General features: G+C 38.8%; 1 protein-coding gene across 7 annotated transcripts in view; it reads left to right on the forward strand.

Annotated features, from left to right (window-relative positions):
- The window catches only part of DOCK9 (dedicator of cytokinesis 9), a 283377-nt gene that overhangs the window by 154650 nt on the left and 108119 nt on the right, over nt 1-20608 (forward strand). For all 7 annotated transcript variants that reach the window (XM_004423131.3, XM_087435895.1, XM_087435897.1 and 4 more), the window contains exons 6-13: nt 1403-1498; nt 2462-2596; nt 7632-7806; nt 8774-8841; nt 17594-17668; nt 18986-19126; nt 19452-19655; nt 20049-20171. In XM_004423131.3, coding sequence (XP_004423188.1) covers nt 1403-1498; nt 2462-2596; nt 7632-7806; nt 8774-8841; nt 17594-17668; nt 18986-19126; nt 19452-19655; nt 20049-20171 — 1017 coding nt within the window. The remainder of the gene's footprint in view (nt 1-1402; nt 1499-2461; nt 2597-7631; nt 7807-8773; nt 8842-17593; nt 17669-18985; nt 19127-19451; nt 19656-20048; nt 20172-20608) is intronic.

A 20608-nucleotide genomic window follows, 5' to 3' on the forward strand; every position in this document is an offset into this window, starting at 1 on the left:
AAGGTGGCTATGTCCACTGAGCAAGGGAAACCTAATAAAAAATTTAGTGCTCAAATTTGCAGACTCATGTCTGCATTTCTCACTATCCCCAACTCAATATGGATATCTTGCTGTGAGTTGAGAGGTTTTTTCCTTTTTTTTTTTAGTTGTCAGCTAAGACATAACATTAGTCACTTAAGAATGTTAACAATGTCCATGAGAGCAAATTATTTTAGAAACCCCCTTTAAAATAATTCTGGGAAGAGTTATATGGTCATTCAAGATGAAAAACAAGATATTAAAAACTTGGTGCTGGTTAATAGTAAGAAGAGGATCAATTGAAAGAATGCACGTAAGGGCACACAATAAACTGTAAAACCCTATTATTATTGCTAATAATAACAACAATAAAACCACCAATGTTAATATTGAGATGGTCTAAAACAAAGCATAAGATGGGTCTTTCTGCAGTTGTCTCCTTGATTACAAAAATAAAGATCATAATCAGAGACTAGTCTTAGGAGGTGTGAACTGGGTAACCTGATACTGTGTGGCCCTCTCTTCCCACAGTACCTGCTGAAGTGTATATCGGGCACAGCCTTAGAGGGGCAAAGGAGTCACAAGGGAGCAATCTTAGAGAGGATGGAAGGGGTCTGGGTCAGGGTGTGGTGGAAGACTTGCCAGATCGTGTATTTGTGTGTGTATATATTTAATATGTCTGTTTATTATATTACAAATTTGTGCCTAATATATACCTATATTTTTAGCAGCAGCTGGCAGCTCTGTGCCCACTTCCTTAAACCCAGATCTCAGAGCTTGGGGTCAGAACTTGAAGAAGGACGTTTCTTTACTTTTCTAGCTGCTTCCCTTCACATGTCTAACTTTCCTTCTGTGCTTCATGCCTGTTGTGTTCTTGCCTCTCTTGCCTTCTTTTCTGTTGCCCCATCACTTTATCTCTCCTTTCTCTATTGCCTCACATTTCCTTCCTTTTTTTATTCACCTTTCCCTGAACTAAGCCTCTGGGAAGTGTTCCAGGAATTTGCTTTTGTCCTTCAGCTATAGGGGAGTGTAATTTGAAAACATTTTTCATGAAACCAGACGAGACCTTACTACTTGAGTGGTCAAGTATGGTATGTACTTTCTGTGGCTCATTAAACACTTAAAAATAAAAATTTGGACTGGAACTAGCTTTGTCTTTTAATGGATTAGGGTTTTCAGAAATTTAGGCTTGTCCCTCTCTTTTACTACTAAGTGGACTCTAAAGTAACTTGTAGGTGTTAGTGTCAGATGGTTACTCCAGTAAAGGGGCAAGGGGCAAGGGGCAACCTGGCACCAATTGAATGGTTTTCCCATTGACAAGACTCACAGCAGGTAACATAGGTAATATTGGGAGATTGATTGTGGTGTTTTCCTTCTCTCATAGGATGCTGCCTCCCTTGGCTCTCAGAAGGGTGGCATCACCAAGCATGGCTGGCTATACAAAGGCAACATGAACAGTGCAATAAGTGTGACCATGAGGGTAAGGAGGCCCATCACCCTACTTTCCCCTCTGATTAAACCCTTTTTGCTATAGGTCTTAGAAATAATGCTGAAGATGAATGGGTGTGCTGTTGTTCCTGACAAAAGTGACATTGTCTGGGTAGTAAGATGCCTCCGTGGTCGTCACCTCCCATTAGCACAAACCCTTCCACCCATATCCCCTCGTCACCCTCTGACCACCAACGTTGAGAGATCATCACTGGGCTGGTGTGAAGACACAATTGCTGACACAGTCTTTCTTCTCTGTATTAACTACAAAAATGATACTTGGTACCTCACAGAACATCACTGAGGAGCTAAACCTAAGAACTTTTGTGGAGGTCTACTGCAACAAAGTCAAGTAAAGCAAAAATTGAGGACTAAAAAGAAAATGGTTACACTGGGAGAGGGTTGCAAAGAAAAAGGTAAAACTAGTGTAAAAAGCCACTCACAAGAGAAGTATGACTAGAGAAAGACCAGAGTTAATAATACAGAGAAAAGAAACAATGGAAGGGAGGTAGGATGGACAAGGAGATAAAAATCAAATCGGGGAAATGCTGACTGTTGTAATCCTGAAACTGGAAAATCATTCAGTGTCACAAGGCAGAGAACAGTTCCTACTCTGTGTGAGCAAGAAACTGGGGATTTGAGAAAGTTTCCATCCTCTGTGCTGCATCCCAAACTGGAACTCACTGCACTGCTTTTGGGTGGTTACGTAAAATCTCAAATTCTGTGGGTAAGAAAAATGACCCATGGATGTTAAGTGAACCACCTCCTCAGAATTGAAATGCAGTGAAATTATTAGATGTGATGGAGAGTCTTAACTCACCCAGTTACCTGGGGCATTGGCTGGAATTAGATTTGTTCTGGAGAGAACTGAAATGGTTTTTAAATATGTGCTTAGTTATGAGTTAGAGATTGTGACTTTTCATTTTGAAACAACAGCTGTGTATTTTTCTCTCAGTCCTTTAAAAGACGGTTTTTCCACCTGATTCAACTTGGTGATGGATCCTACAATTTGAATTTTTATAAAGATGAAAAGATCTCGAAAGAACCAAAAGGATCGATATTTCTGGATTCCTGTATGGGTGTGGTTCAGGTAAATATGAAAAGAATTTTATCATCAAGTTTTCTTATTTGTAAAAGTACCATCTGTGAATTAGCCAATTTAAGCAAATACTTCAAAAAATGGCATTATCTGTGGTAGAAATATAATAGCTGACTTTAAAATGAGTAAAGCCTTATATTTCATCATTTTAGAAGATGGCAGGTATAACATAGAGGCAGAATTATGTCATAGTAGGCATGAGTGCTCTGGCACATGAGTTCTTGTTTTTAAAACCTGATGTAGCCACTTTTTAGCTATGTGACCTTGGACCAGCTATTACCTGAAGTTTCTTCGTTTGCAAAATTCAGATAATGATAATGTTTCGTTAATAGGATAAATGAAAGCGTTGGATGAGTTAACTTGGAAATATGTAGAACAATTCTTAGCATCTCGGTGATGACTTTTACCACCACCATCATAGTACCAGTGGCAGAGTAGTATATTGGTCAAGAGATTGAGTTTAAGATCCAGACTGAGTTGAAATCCCTGCTTTACTGCTTACCAGCTGTGTAACTTGGAGATATTTTTTAACCTCTCTGTGCCTCAGTTTCCTCATTTGATAAATAGGAATAATGATAGTACTGAATATGTTTACTGAGAGGAGTAATTAATACATGTGAAGAGCTTAGACTAGTACTGGTACATAGTAAGCTTTCAGCCAATATTAGGTATTTTTGTTATCATAGTGCTACTGCAGTTGTAGAGTTATTCTTTAAAATTATTTTTAATTATACATAATACATGCATGTATACATATTATAAAAAATCAGACAATACAGATAATGTGGAAGTCAATGTTGACCCCCATCACTCCCTTTCCCAAAGAGCTGCTGTTACCAGTTAGGTGTGTGTCTTTCCATACTTTACAGAATTGTCTTTGAAAACAAGTTGCTAGTTTCCCCGTCTGTCTGTCTGTCCATCTATCCACCCACCCATTCACCTACTCCCTTGCCATTTTCCAAGAAGATCTAAAGCAGCAACTTACAAGGATACATAAAACACAGGATAGCGTAAATTTGAAGCGGATTTTAAAGCAGAAAAGTGAACAAGGAGTCAGGGTAGGGAGGAGATGAAGTGGAATTAAGCTAAGAAAAAAGCATATGTTTTAAAGACCTAACACCTGCTTTGGGTGGGTGAGAAACAGCTCCACGCTTTCTAGCTTGGAAACTCGTTCAGTTACACAGTGCACATGGATACAGACAATCCAATTAGTCAGAAGCTGCCCAAGTAATTTCAGAATGAAGATCATTCAGACATTTCTCTTGGGGGCCCTCATACAGAGGGCACTGTGTGATTAATGAAAATCTCCCCAGCAACTCCTCACAATAGATAGAGTCACCGTTATCAGAGAATTCTCCCTTAAAATGATTCAGTGTTGGCTGATGTCATCGTCCCGAAGCTCAGTTCTATAAGATAGGTTGTTCTGTGCGGCCAATGTGATTAAGGTTAGACACACAGCTCTCTGGTTTGACCCCCACGTATTCACATGTTTACTTAAAATTGAATTGCTTTTTCTTCCAAGTAATACATTCATCTCGTTAAAGAGTCAGACTGTGGAAAGACAGCACTACAGGCACATTCCTGCCTGTGTCACCCCCACCTCACCCACTCCCCTGAAATGATCATTTTAAATTCTTTTCACTATTTTTTCTAGGATTTGCCTCCATATTGCTAGATTAGGAGTGATTGCTGCTCTTTATTCATCAATCGTGGACATTATTTGATAAGTAGATGGGATTTTAGCCCCTCAACCCTGCTTCCTGCTCTAATCTGGACTAATTGCTTTCTCAGCCTCTGCATAGCCACCATGTTGGAAATTCCCTTTTCCTTCCTCCCTGTGTCGGATTCTATTTCCAGGATCCTGTGTCTTCTTTCTCATTTTAATTTATTATTTTGGAGAAGCACGTTCTCTAGGAGCTTCCTGAGAAACCAGGTGTAAGATGTTAATTTTTTGAGAGCATATCTGCAAATATCTTTCTTTTGGCATTTATACTTGGTTGATAGTTTGGCTGGATGTAGAAATCCAAGGTGAAATTTACTGTAGAATTTGAAGACATTTTGTTATCTTTTAGATGCTAGTGTTTTAGAGTCTGATGTTATTCCTTATTCTTCTTGATCTTCTTTTTATCTCTGGTGACCTGAATTTAGTTTATTGTGTCTTGATTTGATTTTTTTGGTAAACTTTTTTGTTAAGGCATGATTTACACATAAAAAATATACATATAATGAATGTGTGACTGAATTTTTGCTACGTTTGGATCTTTTTTTATCTCTGAGTTTTCATTCTGGAAACTCTGTCCTGCATGTTCAGGCCACCCTGGTCTTCCTGAACTCTGGTCAGGAGTTGCTCTTCAACTCAGTGAGCCTGCAGGGCTCTGGGTTCCTCTTCCTGTGCCACCATCCAGATATTGCCTCCAGGCAGAAAGCTGAGGTGATGGTAGGGCTCACCTCATTTATATCAGGGATCACAGGCCTGCCTCACCTTTTGTCAGATATCTAAAAACAGTTGTTTCATCTATTTTGTCCAATTTTCTTGTAATTATGATGAAAGAGTAAGTCCAGACCCTGTTAAATTCATCATGACCAGAACTGGAAGTTAGGGGTTCAAACTCAGATGTCTGCAGGGACCAAGCAGGTAAAATAAGTGAAAGAAGAGGCCTGAGTGTAAAGCGATAGGGAATACTGGGGACTGTGACAAACTGGAGCACAGGTGGTCCTATTTAAAGTGGTCAGCTGCTTCTCAGCTGTAGCTGATGCTGTGGGTGGAACTACCAGCTCAGGATTGCCAGATCATCTGGTTTTTCCAGAAAGCCAAAAATTCAAAAGTTAGTTAAATCTGGAGAGTTTTAATTATTGGTAACTAATTAAAAAAAAAAAAAAGTACTGTGCAGGACCAAAAAAAAAAAAAAATGATGGAATACATGAAGGTGTATTTGGGTCCTAGATCAGGACTATAGCATGATGTAACGTTCACTGAAAATTATTGTTGCATCAACAGCCAATAGACACATGGATGTCTCTCAGCTAGTAACCCAACCTCAGCTGTAAGCTGCCGCGATAGGAACCAAATTATATCAAAGTATTATTCACAGTGTAAAGTAAAAAGTACCAGAGAGAATTATCAATGACAGTGAGTTAACTTCTTGTGTGGGATTCCGAAGTAGGAGTTTCATTTGTATTCTTAAGTTGAGAGACCTTTTAAGTTACTTTTTAGTTGAATTTTCTGGCATTGACCTTAAAAAAAAGTTTAAAGCAAAACTAAATACATTTGACAACCTCATTTTGAAAGTGGGAAGTAATTACTTTTGTTTTGTAAGGGTTTTGTTGCCTGTCTTCGGCACAGTGTGAGGATGATTCATAAGTACAGCATCCCTGCTATCATTTTGTCTCTGGAATGCGTTTCAGAATCTAAGGTTCTGACTTTAATGGATGTCTTTTCCTTCATATTTTTTTTGCAGATGTGGCTGATGATGTTTAACACTTAATGAATTATATCTAAGGCTTCAAAAATTTAAAATAATTTGTTTTTTTCAAGTCTGTTTGTAAGCTAAGCACCAAAAATTTTGGGTTTTTTTTTTTTTTTTATTGCTTTTGGACATTGTTAAAAAAAAAAAGAGTTGATTAATGCTGTGGATTCAAAGACATGCCTAAGCTAAAATTTTTAAATAGACCTGAGAGAAATCCAGTTTAGACTCTTAAGGCCTAAAAGTATTTTAGAACCTTGAAGTTGATTACACTTATGTTGCAGATAAGGAAACTCAGGCTTAGAAAGAGGACTAACTTAGATTCAAGGCTGAATGTTTCCCCCACTTTTAACTTTTTATTTTCACAATTGTGAGTATATGAGGAGTGTGGGAGAGAGAAAACTCATTTCATATCCAGCCTCTTGACACCTCTGATTCCTGCTTTGAAGTGAAGTTTAAGTGAGGTCGAAGGCGGCAATTTCGGAGCCCACAGCGGCAGGTCTGTGCACAGTAGTTTGTGTGGCTTTCCCGGGAGTGGCATTCTCCCTCCTGTTTCTGAGAACTGCCCTTCGAAGAACAAAGAGTTGCCTTGGGAGGGTTGCCCTGACCCTGAGACCTACCCTGAGGAGCCCTCTCAGGGACTGCAGCTAACCAGCTAGCATTTTAAGGGGGGAGAGCAGAGCTCTCCCCTACATAGGTTGGCGGCAGCTTGTGATATAATGTCCTGGGGGTGAATTTGCTTACCAGAGGACGTTTGGTAGTATCTGGAGACATGTTCTGATCTTTACAGCTAGGGGTGTACTACTGTCATCTATTGGGTAAGGCCAGGGATGCTGCTAAACATGCTACAAAGCGCAGAACAGCATCCACAACGGTTATTAGCCCCAAATGTCAGTAGTGCCGAGGTTGAGAAACCCTGGTCTAGGGCACGTTCATCCTCCATCATTTAATGCACATGGACTACTGTTTTTGTACTGTCAGGCAGATACCCTATCACAGGCATAAAAACCTGAGACATGAGGGAAGGCTGTAGACATGGTGTCCACATACCTTTTGGAACTCATAAATGATGAGAAAGTTCCAGACAAGAAAGTCAAACATGTTGCTAGATAATGGTTTTCTTTTTAAAATGTGATATCACACAACTTCATTAAAAAAATAGCTAGAGGAATTGAAAATTTTCAATGAAATTTCATTCATTCAACAAATATTATTTCAAGAGCCTATTATGTGCCAGACAGTGTTCTAGAAATGGGGATGTAGCACTGAACAGAAGAAATCTCTGCCCTGAGGAGCTTCCCTTCCATTTGAGGGGACAGACAACAAGTAAGATAAATACATAAAATATGTAATGTGTCAGATGGGAAAATAAAGCTATGGAGAAAATAAAGTAGGGAAGGTGGATAATGATGGGGCTATATGGGGGAGGGGCTTGCATTTTTTAAATAGCGTGGCCCAAAATGCCAAGGAGATAGCACCCATCAGCAAATAATAAAGAGAGTTTTTCTTAAAGGCGTTCCAGTTCTTTTAAAATGTGTCTCTTTACTCTTTTTCCATTTCAGAACAACAAAGTCAGGCGTTTTGCTTTTGAGCTCAAGATGCAAGACAAAAGTAGTTATCTTTTGGCAGCAGACAGTGAAGTGGAAATGGAAGAATGGATCACAACTCTAAACAAGATTCTCCAACTCAACTTTGAAGCTGCAATGCAAGAAAAGCGAAATGGAGACTCTCATGAAGGTAAGTAGACCTAGCTTTCTCCAGGTACACGCATACTCTGTGGGTGTCTTTAATTTTGCCAGGGAGTATAGGAAGTAGATATGTATGTTGCACAGGTACATGAGAGGTGGGGCAGATGTGAGCTCTTTACAGATAGCCTGTCAGCAAAGATTCTATCACATTAAAATTTACTACCCTGACATTTTTGTAAGGAAGTCGTGTAATGGGAAGAACCACAGCTTTGGGGGCGGAGAAGAAGACCGAGTTGAAGCAATTCCATTTTTCAGCTGTGAGACCTTGGGCAAGCTACTTACATTTTCTGAGCCTCGGTTTACTCACCTGTAAATTGGGAATAAAGATGGAACTTGCTGGTCGATGGGAAGATTAAATAAGATAATGTATTTCAAGGACCTGGCATAGAGTCAGCACTTAAAATATTATTTATAGTTGCTATTGTTATCATTAATCATATCCTTTGGAATTTTCAAGACAAATTTAGGATGGGCCGAAGCCTCAGATTAAATTGGTGGGAAAAATCTCGCTGTGTTCTTGACAATTCATGTTTTATTTCAAGACCTTAAACAGGTAATTCTGAACTCTAGCTGTGCCTTAGAAGTACCTGGAAACTTTTTAAAAAATACTCTTTCCTTTGTCCCACCAGAGATTCTGATTTAGTTGGCATGGGGTGGCAACTGGGCAGGCCTGACTTTTAGTGGGTCTGATGAGTGTGGCCATGTGGGCTGATGTTCATAGCTAGTATCAGTTCTAATTAGACAGCATCCATGCTATATCAGCTATTAAATGTTAGCTCTCACCACTGGGCCTGAGTATCAGTAACTTTTAAAACCTCCAAAGTGTTTCTAATGGGCATCCAGAGTTGAAAACCACTGCATCTGGGGGGCACGTAAGAGAAACGACCTTCCCCCTCCAGTTTTAAATAAAATACGTTCAATTATGAGTGACTAAGGTATCTGTTTTGCTGTTTTAGATGATGAACAAAGCAAATTGGAAGGTTCTGGTTCCGGTTTAGATAGCTATCTGCCTGAACTTGCCAAGGTAATATCATCTTAAATCTTCTGCTCTTCATGGAATGATACTGAAATATTTCTCATTTCATGAATTTGTCCAGGATGGAATGTGTTGAAATGATGAACAATTATGTTGTAGTAAATCATTATAATGATGTTGTAGTTATTGCTCTCTATTTTCTGACCTGAATATGAAATGAGGTGAAATACGTTACTGACCTGCAACCTCAACCAGAGACAACCACTATTATGAGTTTTCTGAGATTCCTTCTACTTAATTTTTGTACCTTTACTAGTAGATCCATCATAATGATATATATGGTGTTATTTTGTATGTTTAAAAATATTATATAAATGCTAATGTATTGTTCTGCACTTGGTTTTGTTTTTTAATTCATCTTTGTTTTTGAGATCCATCCAAGTTGGTGTATATATATCTAGTTCATCCCTTTTATTGCATTGTGTAAGCATTTTATTTTAGCTGTTCTATTATTTCCAATTTTTTCTATTACAAACAATGTGACAATGAATATCCTTGTACTTGTCTCCTTGTGTGCCTCTATGAATGATTCTTTTTTAAATGAGAGAAATATCTTTGTCTTCCCTGGCCCTTTATATTCTTACTCTGTTATTGCCTTTCTGTTCTTTTTTTTTTTTTTTTTTTTGCGAATGCAGTGAAATAGAGACTTCACACACCCACATCTTAAAGACTGTAATAGAAAACATGGTTTATCTATATACGATTATAAATAGACTAGCATTCAGCATCGACCTTTACTTGAAGACAACATGGCTGTTCTAAAATATAAATCTCCCTCCCTGGCTAGGACTTTAGAGTATTGTTTTTCTTCAGGATTTGACTATTACCACAGTATCTTTTTAGCACCTGCCTATTAAAGCTAATTTTAGTGCCACCGTTGTAACTTCCTCCTAGTCTGGGGAGAGTTTTGGCTTGTGTGTTTGCATTTTTGTGTTATGAACTTCTGTGTATCATATTATGCATCGAGATTTGCTTTTTTGTTTCTGGATATTTGGGGGTTCATAATTTCTCAAAGCAAAATGTTTGAACCTGTTTTGTTTATAGAAGCAGATAATATATGCAGTGCAATGGAGAATTTAGAAAGTAACTTTCTACACTTACTGGGTGAACATAATGGATATCTAGGAGAAGACTCATATAATTTGAGCCTAATGTTGATTAATTAGAAATCTACTTTTTCCTGTGAAGACAAATAGGAGTTGTGCCCTCCTTTCTTCTCTCGCTGCCTACCACTGCCTGGCCAGCATAATTCTGTATTCCTTGATCCTAAGACTAGGGAGATTAAAAAAAACACAAACGTATATATATATATAATATATTTTAAAAATGTGTATGTAACTTTTTTAGAGCTATTTTCAAACTGTGGGTAACAACCAAGTTAGCTAAAGCTATTTTAGTTGGTAAAATCAATTTAATTGGTTTTAACCCCCATTTTTACTTACTTTTGGTTTTGTTTTAGTTTTTTATTCTTTTTTTATTGAAGTAGAACTTACATAGAGTAAAATGCCTAGCACTAATTGTAGAGCTTGATGGATTTCACATTTATTCAGCACATAACCACCACCCAGATCAATATATAGAACATTTCCAGCAGACTGCCTTGTACCCCACTCCTAGCTGATACCCCTATTATTTTTACCTCTACCTCATTGTAGATTAGTTTTGACTGTTCTAGACCTTCCTATAAGTGGAATCATACAGTATGTACTCTTTGTGTCAGGCTTCTTTAGCTCAACATTACGTGACCTTGATTTTTAAAAAAAATAAACGGAATAGAATTGAATAGAGAATATTAAAGTACATTGCCCTTAATAATGATAGGTATTATTTAAAAATATATATATATATATGGTGTGTGTGTATGTGTGTGTGTCTGTATTGGGTTGTGATGTAAACCTAATTCTTACTGTGGATCATGGCCAAAGCCTGAAAAATGTAGCATTATAAGGGGCTTAACTGTTGTTTTCTTCCCCAAGCTCTCAAGTATTTTAAAAACATTTTTATTCATAAATAAAAATATTTTAGAAAAAGACATAAGATAATTTTTCAAATCTTCAAAGGGAAAAAGAAAAAGAATAAAGCAAATTAAGATATATTGTCATTCACTCAGCATACTGCCATCACACTTGTAGGGGGCAGGTGTCTTGTTGGCTTACTCAGTCCTGTGCAGTGTGAGGGGCCCAGGCACCTACTGTGCCTGGCTCTCAGCCCCTTCACAATCCAGGGCCCCAAGCATGAGTGTGGTTTTGGCTCTTTATAACCCCCTACAGTATATCTGAGGTGGGGATCATTTGTGCCTGTTAAGAAAGCAGGGAAGTTGACTGATAACTGGTCATCCTATCTTTGGAAGGAAGAGATTCCATTGTTGCAGAATCTGAAATTGAAGTAGAGAGTGGGAGGGGGAGTGGGAGAGGAGGCTGGAGGCACAGAGCTGTGCAAGGAGGGGAGTTTAGTCAGGGGATGAAGAGGTAGAGAGGTCAGTACTAGGGAAAAAAGGTATAAGAAAGGGTCCAGAGGGAGATCAGGCCACAGTTAAGTAAGACTGCAGAGAAAGGGCTAGAACAATGGGGGCAGGCAGAAGGTGGTTGAAGATGTAATTTAATGGCCGGCTTCTCTCTGGTCAACTCCCCTTTCTGCTTCATTCATCCTGTTTCCCCGGCTTTTGTTTTCCACTGTGACCTGAGACATAACCAAACAGGAAATGAGCGACAGGAAAGTTGTTTTAGTACAAAAATAAGCGATGTTTCATTCTGGAATATAATGGAGGGGCACTTTACATATGGTAGGGGTGATATGGATTTAGGTTTTCAGAATATTTTGTGTATTCTTGGCCCTTATGTTGTTTGTACATTTAGTACTGAACATCTTTATTGTTGGGGATGTGCTGTATCTACCCTAAAACTTGTTCTTTTCCTCCTATTGTCTAATATGGAACCAAACATATGTTTGTTTTCAGTTTAACAGCATTTATAGTGTCAGAGTACATGGTCTTATAAACATTTTTATTAAATACACAAACTGTAGTTAAAGTTAGTTAATTGGTTTCTTCCCCACAAAGTCATGGGGTAATATGATCAGGTTGTAAACCTAATTACTATTTATTTAATAATTTCTTTCTCTGGTTACATTTATCTTGGGTGACATTGGGACATATATATCACCTCCTTGTGTAAAGATGGTATGAAGAAAGCCCTCATGCTCCCACCTGTATTTTCCTTCACAGCTTTTCTGGTTTTGAGCTTTTTTTGTACTCAAAGAACAGCAGCTCACCCTAATTTGGTCTCCTCATGTGGTTCTGGAAGAGAAACATTGTTTCATGTTAATCCAAAATTGCTCACATCCTATGACCTTATAAATTCTTTTTAGTGAAGGAATTTATCTTCCTAGGTAAACCTTCCACAGTTGAAAGCAGGATAAAGTGTGATGTCTGAAACTGTGTAGTCTCAGTGAGGTGGAGTGAGAGCCGGGGGCCAAGCTCAGCAGTACGTGTGGGAACCCAACCGGTGTCACAGACACCTTTTCTCATTTTTCAAACCAAGTCTGTAGTACACACTTCCTTCCCTATATCCTAGTCCAGAGAACTCTTTCACTGTGTTATGATACTAACGAATTGGCCAGGGTTGTGTTTGTGAGGTCAGCTGGCATTCCATTTCTTGGGCCTCCTTATTCTATAATGCTTTATAATAGTTTTGTGACACAGAGAATGAGATGATGGTCCCAGGGAGTTAGATATCTTTGAAGTAGTGGAAACAAATCATGACAGCTCTTTAAATTAAAAAGTATGTATTCTGGCCTCAAAGGATTGTGCTAAGTCTTCCTATTCCAAACCATTCTGTTTATATGACCCAACAATCAACACAATATTTTTCTGATAACTCATCCTCAAAATAAGATGCTATTGGCCATAGTCTTTGGCTTTCAATTGTTTTGCCTGCTCAGAGATAAACTCAAGACACAGAGTATGCATAAAGCCGACAGCAGTCCTTCTGGAAACTCTTGAATGTTTGGTTCATAACTGCTTCTTAAGACAAGGAAGAAAACATTGTCAGGGTGTGTCGTTAGTGACTAAACTTAGGGTTTACAGGAGTGGGTGGAATAGCTTTTGTTTTAGACAAATCATTCTCTTTGACTTCTGAGCAAATGTCAGTTTTTACAGGGAACAGCTCTGCCACTGTCCGTTTTCTTCCTGTGTTGTCCTCCCGTTTTCTTCTACACTGAAGCCAAAGTAGTGGATGGGCTATGGGTGCGACGGCAGCAACAGAGTTTGGGGAAAAGCCAATCCACTTCTTCCTACCTCCACAATATGGACTGACCACAGGTTGTTTTAAGAGCAGAGCTGGTTTCTGTCACTTTGGAAAGTACTTGACGGCATAGTCTTTGGGATAATATTTTTTTACAGTTGTATTCTGTGGGCCCTTAGATTGTGAAAGTGTATATTATAAGAATTTATTTTATTATCTTTACTAAAATATAAATGTGCTTGCTATATAATAAGTAAAAATATCCAAAGTTGTATAAATAAAAGTTAGTCTTTTCCCTTCATCCTCCATTCCCACATTACTGAGACCACTGATGTTAACCTGTTGAAATTCCTCTTCTACCAAACCGATTGCTCATAGAAATATATACACACATGTGGAGTTTTTATTTATTTTTTTAAAAATATGCTCATGATATATACATTACTCTGCAACTTGTTCTATCACTTAAAAATATTTCGTAGATGTCCCTCTGGGGCCATAGAGGATCTAGTTTACTCATTTTCAGAGCTGCATAATATTCCAAGTATGAATATTGCACACTTCATTCAGCCATCTCCCTATTCATTAATATTTAGGTTTTTAGTTTTTAGCCTCTACAAACAGTGCACAATATATGTCATGACATATTTATCAGCTTAAATACTTGTGCTCCTATTTCAGTAGGAAGAATTCTCCAAAGTGGGATTTCTGAGTCAGAAGTTATTGTGTTTTTTTTTTTTGAGGAAAATTAGACCCTGAGCTAACATCTGTTGCCAGTCTTCCTCTTTTCCTTTTTTTCTCCCCAAAGCCGTCACATAGATGTATATCCTAGTTGTAGGTCCTTCTAGTTCTTCTGTGTGGGATGCTGCCTCAGCATGGCTTGATGAGTGGTGAGTAGGTCCGCGCCCAGGATCCGAACTGGCAAACCCCGGGCCGCCAAAGCACAATGCATGAACTTAACCGCGATGCTACTGGGCCGGCCCCAAAACTTATTGTGTTTTTAATGCTTTAAATATTGCCAGGTTATTTTCCCAAAGGGTTATAATGATTCACATTCCCATTTCTCTGCATCCTCACCAGAGGAGTGAGAAATTGTATTTCACTGCTTTAATTTGTGTTTTGCTGCTTTGTAGTGATATTTTTCATGTGTTCATATATTTATTTGCCACTTAGGTTTCTTCCTCTCCAACTTGCCTGTTCGTATTCTTTATCTATATTTTTTTCTTGTCTAATAGTTAAGAGTTGAGCCCTGAAGCCAGATAGCCTCGGTTAGAAAACAGGCTTCTATTTAATGATGTGAGGCCTTGGGCAAACTATTGAACCTCAGTGTCTTCTCTTTTAAGCAAGGATAATAATAGTGTCTGCCTTCTAAGGTTGTACAAAATTTAAATGAGCGCTTAGGATGATATGTAGCATAGAGATGTTGGCTATTATCCATAAATATTCGCTTTTATCATTATGATGCTCAAAGACACTTATTATTTCCTGGCTCTGGGGGCAAAGCTGTGCCCTTCTCAAGCCACATTTTCTTACCACCTAGGTTTCACTTGGTAGTTCCTTCAGCCACTATTTATCAAGTGTCCCCTCTGTTTAGTGCGTCCTAAGCTTTGGGAGGGATGGAGGAACTTAAGAAGCTGAGTTTGCTTTTTATCTGTCTCATGGCAGAGCTGTCAATGTATGTAAGAGAGTATAAGTTTTTAGGTTATTTTTATATCTCAAGTTGCCTTTTCTTTGCCATTAAATGATCTCTCTAGTGAAAAATATATCCCTTGGATATTAATGGCAACATCAGGATGCTTTGAGTCTGTTTTGGCTAGTAGTTGATTTCTTTTCCTTTTAATGTTTCTGCATCCCTGTTTGTCCTCTAATTATATTGAGCTCATAGCAGTCATTCTTGCTTTATTCATTTCTCATGTAGCACAGTCAGCTTGAGACAACAAGCATCTTTCAGAAGGACACTAGGAATTGCATCTACATTAAGAACCCATTGCCCTTCTCCAGTGTCTGAGATCACAGCGTTTGCCTTTGTTGAAGGACTCAAGCAGAAATTCAGAAGCAGAATGCATTGCTGTTGGTGGTGGCTTGCAGCACCTAGTACTGATGTTTTTGTTAGGAAACGTGATGGGCAGTATAGAAAGTAAAGCAAGTTCTTTGGGTTCAGTTAAGTAGATTCTACATGCGTGTGTTAGGCAAGATGGAGTGAAAAAGTGGCTCCATCTCCTATATGGAGAAAGCCTGCTTCAGCTATGTTTTCCCCTGTGAACAGATGATTCGTAGGAATGCCCGTTAATCTCCAGAAGACTTAAAGCTCCCATGGATAGCATCAGATAAACTTTATTGTGGCAAGACACTTGAGCCATAGTCTTGTTCAACATTTTTACTCAGAAAGAAAATGGAGTCCAGGGAGGCTAAGTGTCTTGCCCAAGTTCACATAGCTAGTTAACGACAACTAGAATCCAGTTTCCTAGTTAGTATTCTGGTGGTCATTTCGCTTTGCTAGATGTAGACCGTTGGTTAAATATAGTCGTGATAGGTTTTGGGTCATTGATAAGAACCTAGTAGTAACTTCATGGCTGAGAAAATTAAGATGATGCTCAATTCCTCATTAGCCATGATTAGAAATGTAATAATAGGCCTCATTCAGCCACCAGCAGAGAGGACAAGATGCCCTCTCCACTGTGACTGTCACCTCCTCATCATGTGCTGGGATGTAACTACTGGTCTTTGGGGAAAGGAGCAGATGAGAGAGGACTTTCTATTCTGACTCTATAGACTTAACGATGAGGATTGAGAGTAACAAAGAGCTCTGACTGCCTCAGAGAACAGGATATAGATATAGAGGCATCAGGCCTGAGAAATCATGTGCTTGGAGATGACTTCTATGTTGTGAATGTCTTAGAAACTTCTGCTTTCTGTTCCCAAATCCCACTTCTCCAGCCCCCATCTCTACCACTATATATCTCATTCCCTCAATGACTTCTCTTCTTCTGTCCATCCCTTCAATGTTGGGGCTCCTGGGTTTCTATCCGCAGACTGACTTTCACACTTTCCTCAGGGAATCTCATCCACTCCCAAGACTTCCTTTCCTGCATTCTGATGTTCTCCAGGTCTGTAATTCCAGCCTTCCTGTCTACCCTGTGCTTAATCCCATCTTTCTAGCTGTCAACTAGATGTTTCTAGGTGGAAATCCCACAGGCATCTCCAAACTCCACTTATCATCTCTACAAACCTGCTCTTCTTCCTGAATTATCTATCTCAGTTAATGGATTCACCAGTCAGCAGGCCACCCAAGCTAGGAATGTGGGATTTGTTATGGGCCTTGCTCTAAGACTGGGAGGCTGTTGTGATAATCTAGGAGAGACCATATGGGCCTCCCAGTCTTTCTTTTTAATCCCTTGCCCCCCAGCCCTACCCGAGTGATACTTCTAAAATGCAGAACTGGTTATTTTATGCCCTTGCTTAAAGTACTGCAGGATTTTTTGGATTCAGAATGAATCTCCAGTCCTTAACATACAAATCCCTGACTCATTTCTTTTTACTTTTTCCAACATGCCCAACCATTCAGTTGTAATTAATGACTTGGTCATTGCTCAGGTGTGACTTATACCTTTAAACCTGCAGTACCTCCTCCTGGAATGTCCTTCTCTCCTTTTCTGGCCAGATGTTCTTGACCTTCAAGATGGACCTTCCTCTGGGAGCTCTTTCCTGACTGCCACCCCTAGTCCAGGTTAGCTCTCACTGTAACGAATGCTTTCTTTTGCCCTTCTTATTGCCTGTTCATATTGTCTTCTCAGATGTTCCTTAAGGATAGGGACATTGTTTCATTCATATTTGTGTCCGTGGTGCCTGACACATAATAGGTGCTCAATAAATATTTGTTGAATGAATCAGTGATGCTTCCTCTTGCCTGCCATAAACACCTATGGCTGTCCTTCAAAATCTGCCATAGTTTTCTCTATTCCACCATGCAAAACGTATTCCTTTCTCTTCCTTTGCTTCTATCAGTCTTAGGTGGGACCCTAAATCCTTTTCTACCATCTGGGCTCATTTCCACTCTCAGTATCTCTCCATGTTATGCATCCTTTCCGATCAGTCTGAAATGTTCATGTTTTCCTCCTTTTTGCTGTCTAAATTTTACTCCTTCATTCAAAGCCTGTCTCCTATTCCATTATTTTATACAGTCTTTCTTGATGGTAATGCTTAAGTATTCTCTTTTGCTTTCTTTGTGTTGGCTTTGAGTCTCCACTTGATTGTCAGCTTCATACGAGCAAGGATCAGGTCTTAACTTCTTTTTTCCTCCACAGCACTTACACTGTGTGCTGCATACCTGATAGTCTCTCCTGGTTCATTGGCATGCAGTCGACTCTCCACTATGAGGGCAGAGTTGTCTGGCAGCCTAGCTCTTCAGGATGGGGCAGCTTTCAAACATCTTTGGACACTTCTGTAAGAATAGGGTATTTTTTTATGTCATTTTTATTTTTTGTTTATCTTGTTATCAGAGTACCAGAGAAGCAGAAATCAAACTGAAAAGTGAAAGCAGAGTTAAACTGTTTTACTTGGACCCAGATGCCCAGGTAAGAACTATTTTAATACTTAAAATTTAAAACTAAGTCAAGGAAAGATAAACATTTGACAGGCTATTTGTTTATTTATTTGTTTGCATGTGTATTTATTTTGGATTGACAAGTACTATGACAAGATGGAAAATTTGGGAGAAAGATGAAAAATAAAAACAACCTATAATCTCGTCACCATAGTATAACTATTGTGAAGATTTGATATTCAGTAGAGTGTTGAAAATTGAGGGAGATTTATCAGTTTATGCAAAGACATTCTCAAGTTCACAAAGAACATATAAGTTACCCTATAAAATAACCATCAGAAAATGACAAGCATTACTGCAGAGGCGTAGTAGACAATATTTCCCAACCAGCCCAGGCTCAGTCCCACATACAAGCCTTGCAGTGCCTGCGATCCACATCTCTGTCCCAATAAAATCCAAAACACGGTGTAGCAAGGACCTTCAGGGCTGACCACAAATAGGGTGGCTCTGAGGGGACAACAGTTCTGCTGTGTTCCTCCCATATTTTTCTCTTCTTCATTTGTGGTCTTTTTTGTAGAACTTCTTTTCCCCGTTTAACTTTAATAGTAAGTATTTTTCTATGTTTCTTCACAGACTTCATATATATATATATCTTTTTTTGCTTTTTTGCCATTTTTTTGTTTATTGTGGTAAAATTTACCGTTTTAACCATTTTTAAGTGCACAATTCAGTGGCATTAGGTACATTCACATTATTGTACAACTATTGTTGTATTCATTTCCAGAATTTTTTCATCATCCGCTAGGGATGGATGAACATCCCAGAAACTCTGTACCCATTAAACAGTAACTTCCCATTCTTCTTTCCCCTCACCACGTAGCAACCTCCGTTCTATTTTCTGTGTCTATGAATTTGCCTATTCTAGGAAGCTCATTTATGTGGAATCATACAATATTTGTCTTTTTATATCTGGCTTGTTCCGCTTAGCATGTTTTTACAGTTCATCCATGTTGTAACGTGTCAGAATTTCATTCCTTTTTATGGCTGAGTAATATTCTGTTGAATGTGTATACCACATTTTGTTTATCCTTTCATCTGTTGATGGACACTTGGGTTGTTCATAACCATAATTTTTAAGCTCTATATAATCAGTCATTGAGTAGATATACCATCATTTATTTGACCATTATTATAAACTATATAAATGTACAAAATAGTAACACTGTTGTGAATAACTGAGTATGTATTGCTTTTCCATATTTTAGGCAGTTTCCTTAGGATACATTTATTATGGGATTTTTTAAAATAGGAACATAATGTATTTATATATTTACATTTTCTTTTAAAGAAACTTGACTTCTCATCAGCTGAGCCAGAAGTGAAGCCGTTTGAAGAGAAGTTTGGAAAAAGAATTCTTGTCAAGTGCAATGATTTATCTTTCAATTTGCAATGCTGTGTTGCCGAAAATGAAGAAGGACCCACTACAAATGTAATTTTCCTTTTTAAAAATAAAAATTTTTTTTCTTTTAAATATTCAAAGGTTTCAGATGTGCCTGTTGCAGTGCGGTCTGGGCATGAAATCCTAGTTCCTAGTATCAAGGAGGTACAATATTTAGATCAGGATGCAGAGGGCTGTTTAGCCTATAGGGACAGGATGTTTGTGACAAAGGATAGGGATGGAGGCTGTTTCTCTTTAACAGTAATCTATAGCAATAATCATAAATAGGTCTAGTAATTTCTTCTTTGATAACAGCATTCTTTTTTCCCCACAGTTTGAGCCATAATGATGGTTTGGATTGTTTTGTTTTGTTCAGGTAGAACCTTTCTTTGTTACTCTATCCCTGTTTGACATAAAATACAACCGGAAGATTTCTGCTGATTTCCACGTGGACCTGAATCATTTTTCAGTGAGGCACATGCTGGCCACCACGTCTCCGGCTCTGATGAATGGCGGCAGGCAGAGCTCACCTGCCCTTCAGGACATCCTTCATGAAGCTGCCATGCAGTATCCAAAGCAGGTGGGGGGCAGGAGCCCAGCAGTCATGCTGCTAAGACTTATCTTGCACATGCTATGTAAATACTTAATGAGACTTCCTAATGCACAGTTGGGGTAAGTGAGACTGTTGATTATGTTGACAGCGCATATAATTAGTCAAAGCAAGGTCAGAGAAGAAGAGTGGTTTTTGATTTCTCATTTCTTTTTTGTAAACTTTCTGCTAGTCGCCTCCTCTACCAAATAGCCTTTTGGGCAGATGGTGAACTATTGATGAGTTAAGCAGTTTGGCTCAGGGTCCTTCTTAATAGCTAGACTGTTACAGCGCTCTTTGCTGCTGTAGAACCTTTAATGTTCGTGGGATTTGTTTAACATGGCTGTGAATTCTACTCACTGAAGAAAATCATTTGTTCCCTAGGGAATATTTTCAGTCACGTGTCCTCATCCTGATATATTTCTTGTGGCTAGAATTGAAAAAGTGCTTCAGGGGAGCATCACGCACGTAGCTGAGCCGTACATGAAAAGTTCAGACTCTTCTAAGGTAGGGGTGACTTTTATGCTTTGTGATGATAAACAGCACGCAGAAAAAAGGGCACTCTGTTGAAATACAAATGCTTAAAGAAATCAAAGTTAAACCATATTTATATTCTAAAGCATGTAGACTACTCTACATAGTTTTACTGTTATATTTAACCTAATGTGTTTGATTTTCAATGAAAAGTTGTCCTATGTGTAAATAAAATGCTTCATTTGGCTAGATTATCCTGACATCGTGGAATAATTTTAAAAGGAATTGCCTGGGCCGGCTCCGTGGCTTAGCGGTTAAGTGCGTGAGCTCTGATGCTGGTGGCCCGGGTTCGGATCCCGGGCGCGCCCCAAGGCACCACTTCTCCGTCCAACGTGAGGCCGAGTCCCACGTACAGCAACTAGAAGGATGTGAACCTATGACATACAACTATCTACTGGGGCTTTGGGGGG

The sequence above is a fragment of the Ceratotherium simum genome, chromosome 10 (genome assembly GCF_057802395.1).
Source record: "Ceratotherium simum simum isolate JZ-2026a chromosome 10, ASM5780239v1, whole genome shotgun sequence".
Lineage (NCBI taxonomy): Eukaryota > Metazoa > Chordata > Mammalia > Perissodactyla > Rhinocerotidae > Ceratotherium > Ceratotherium simum.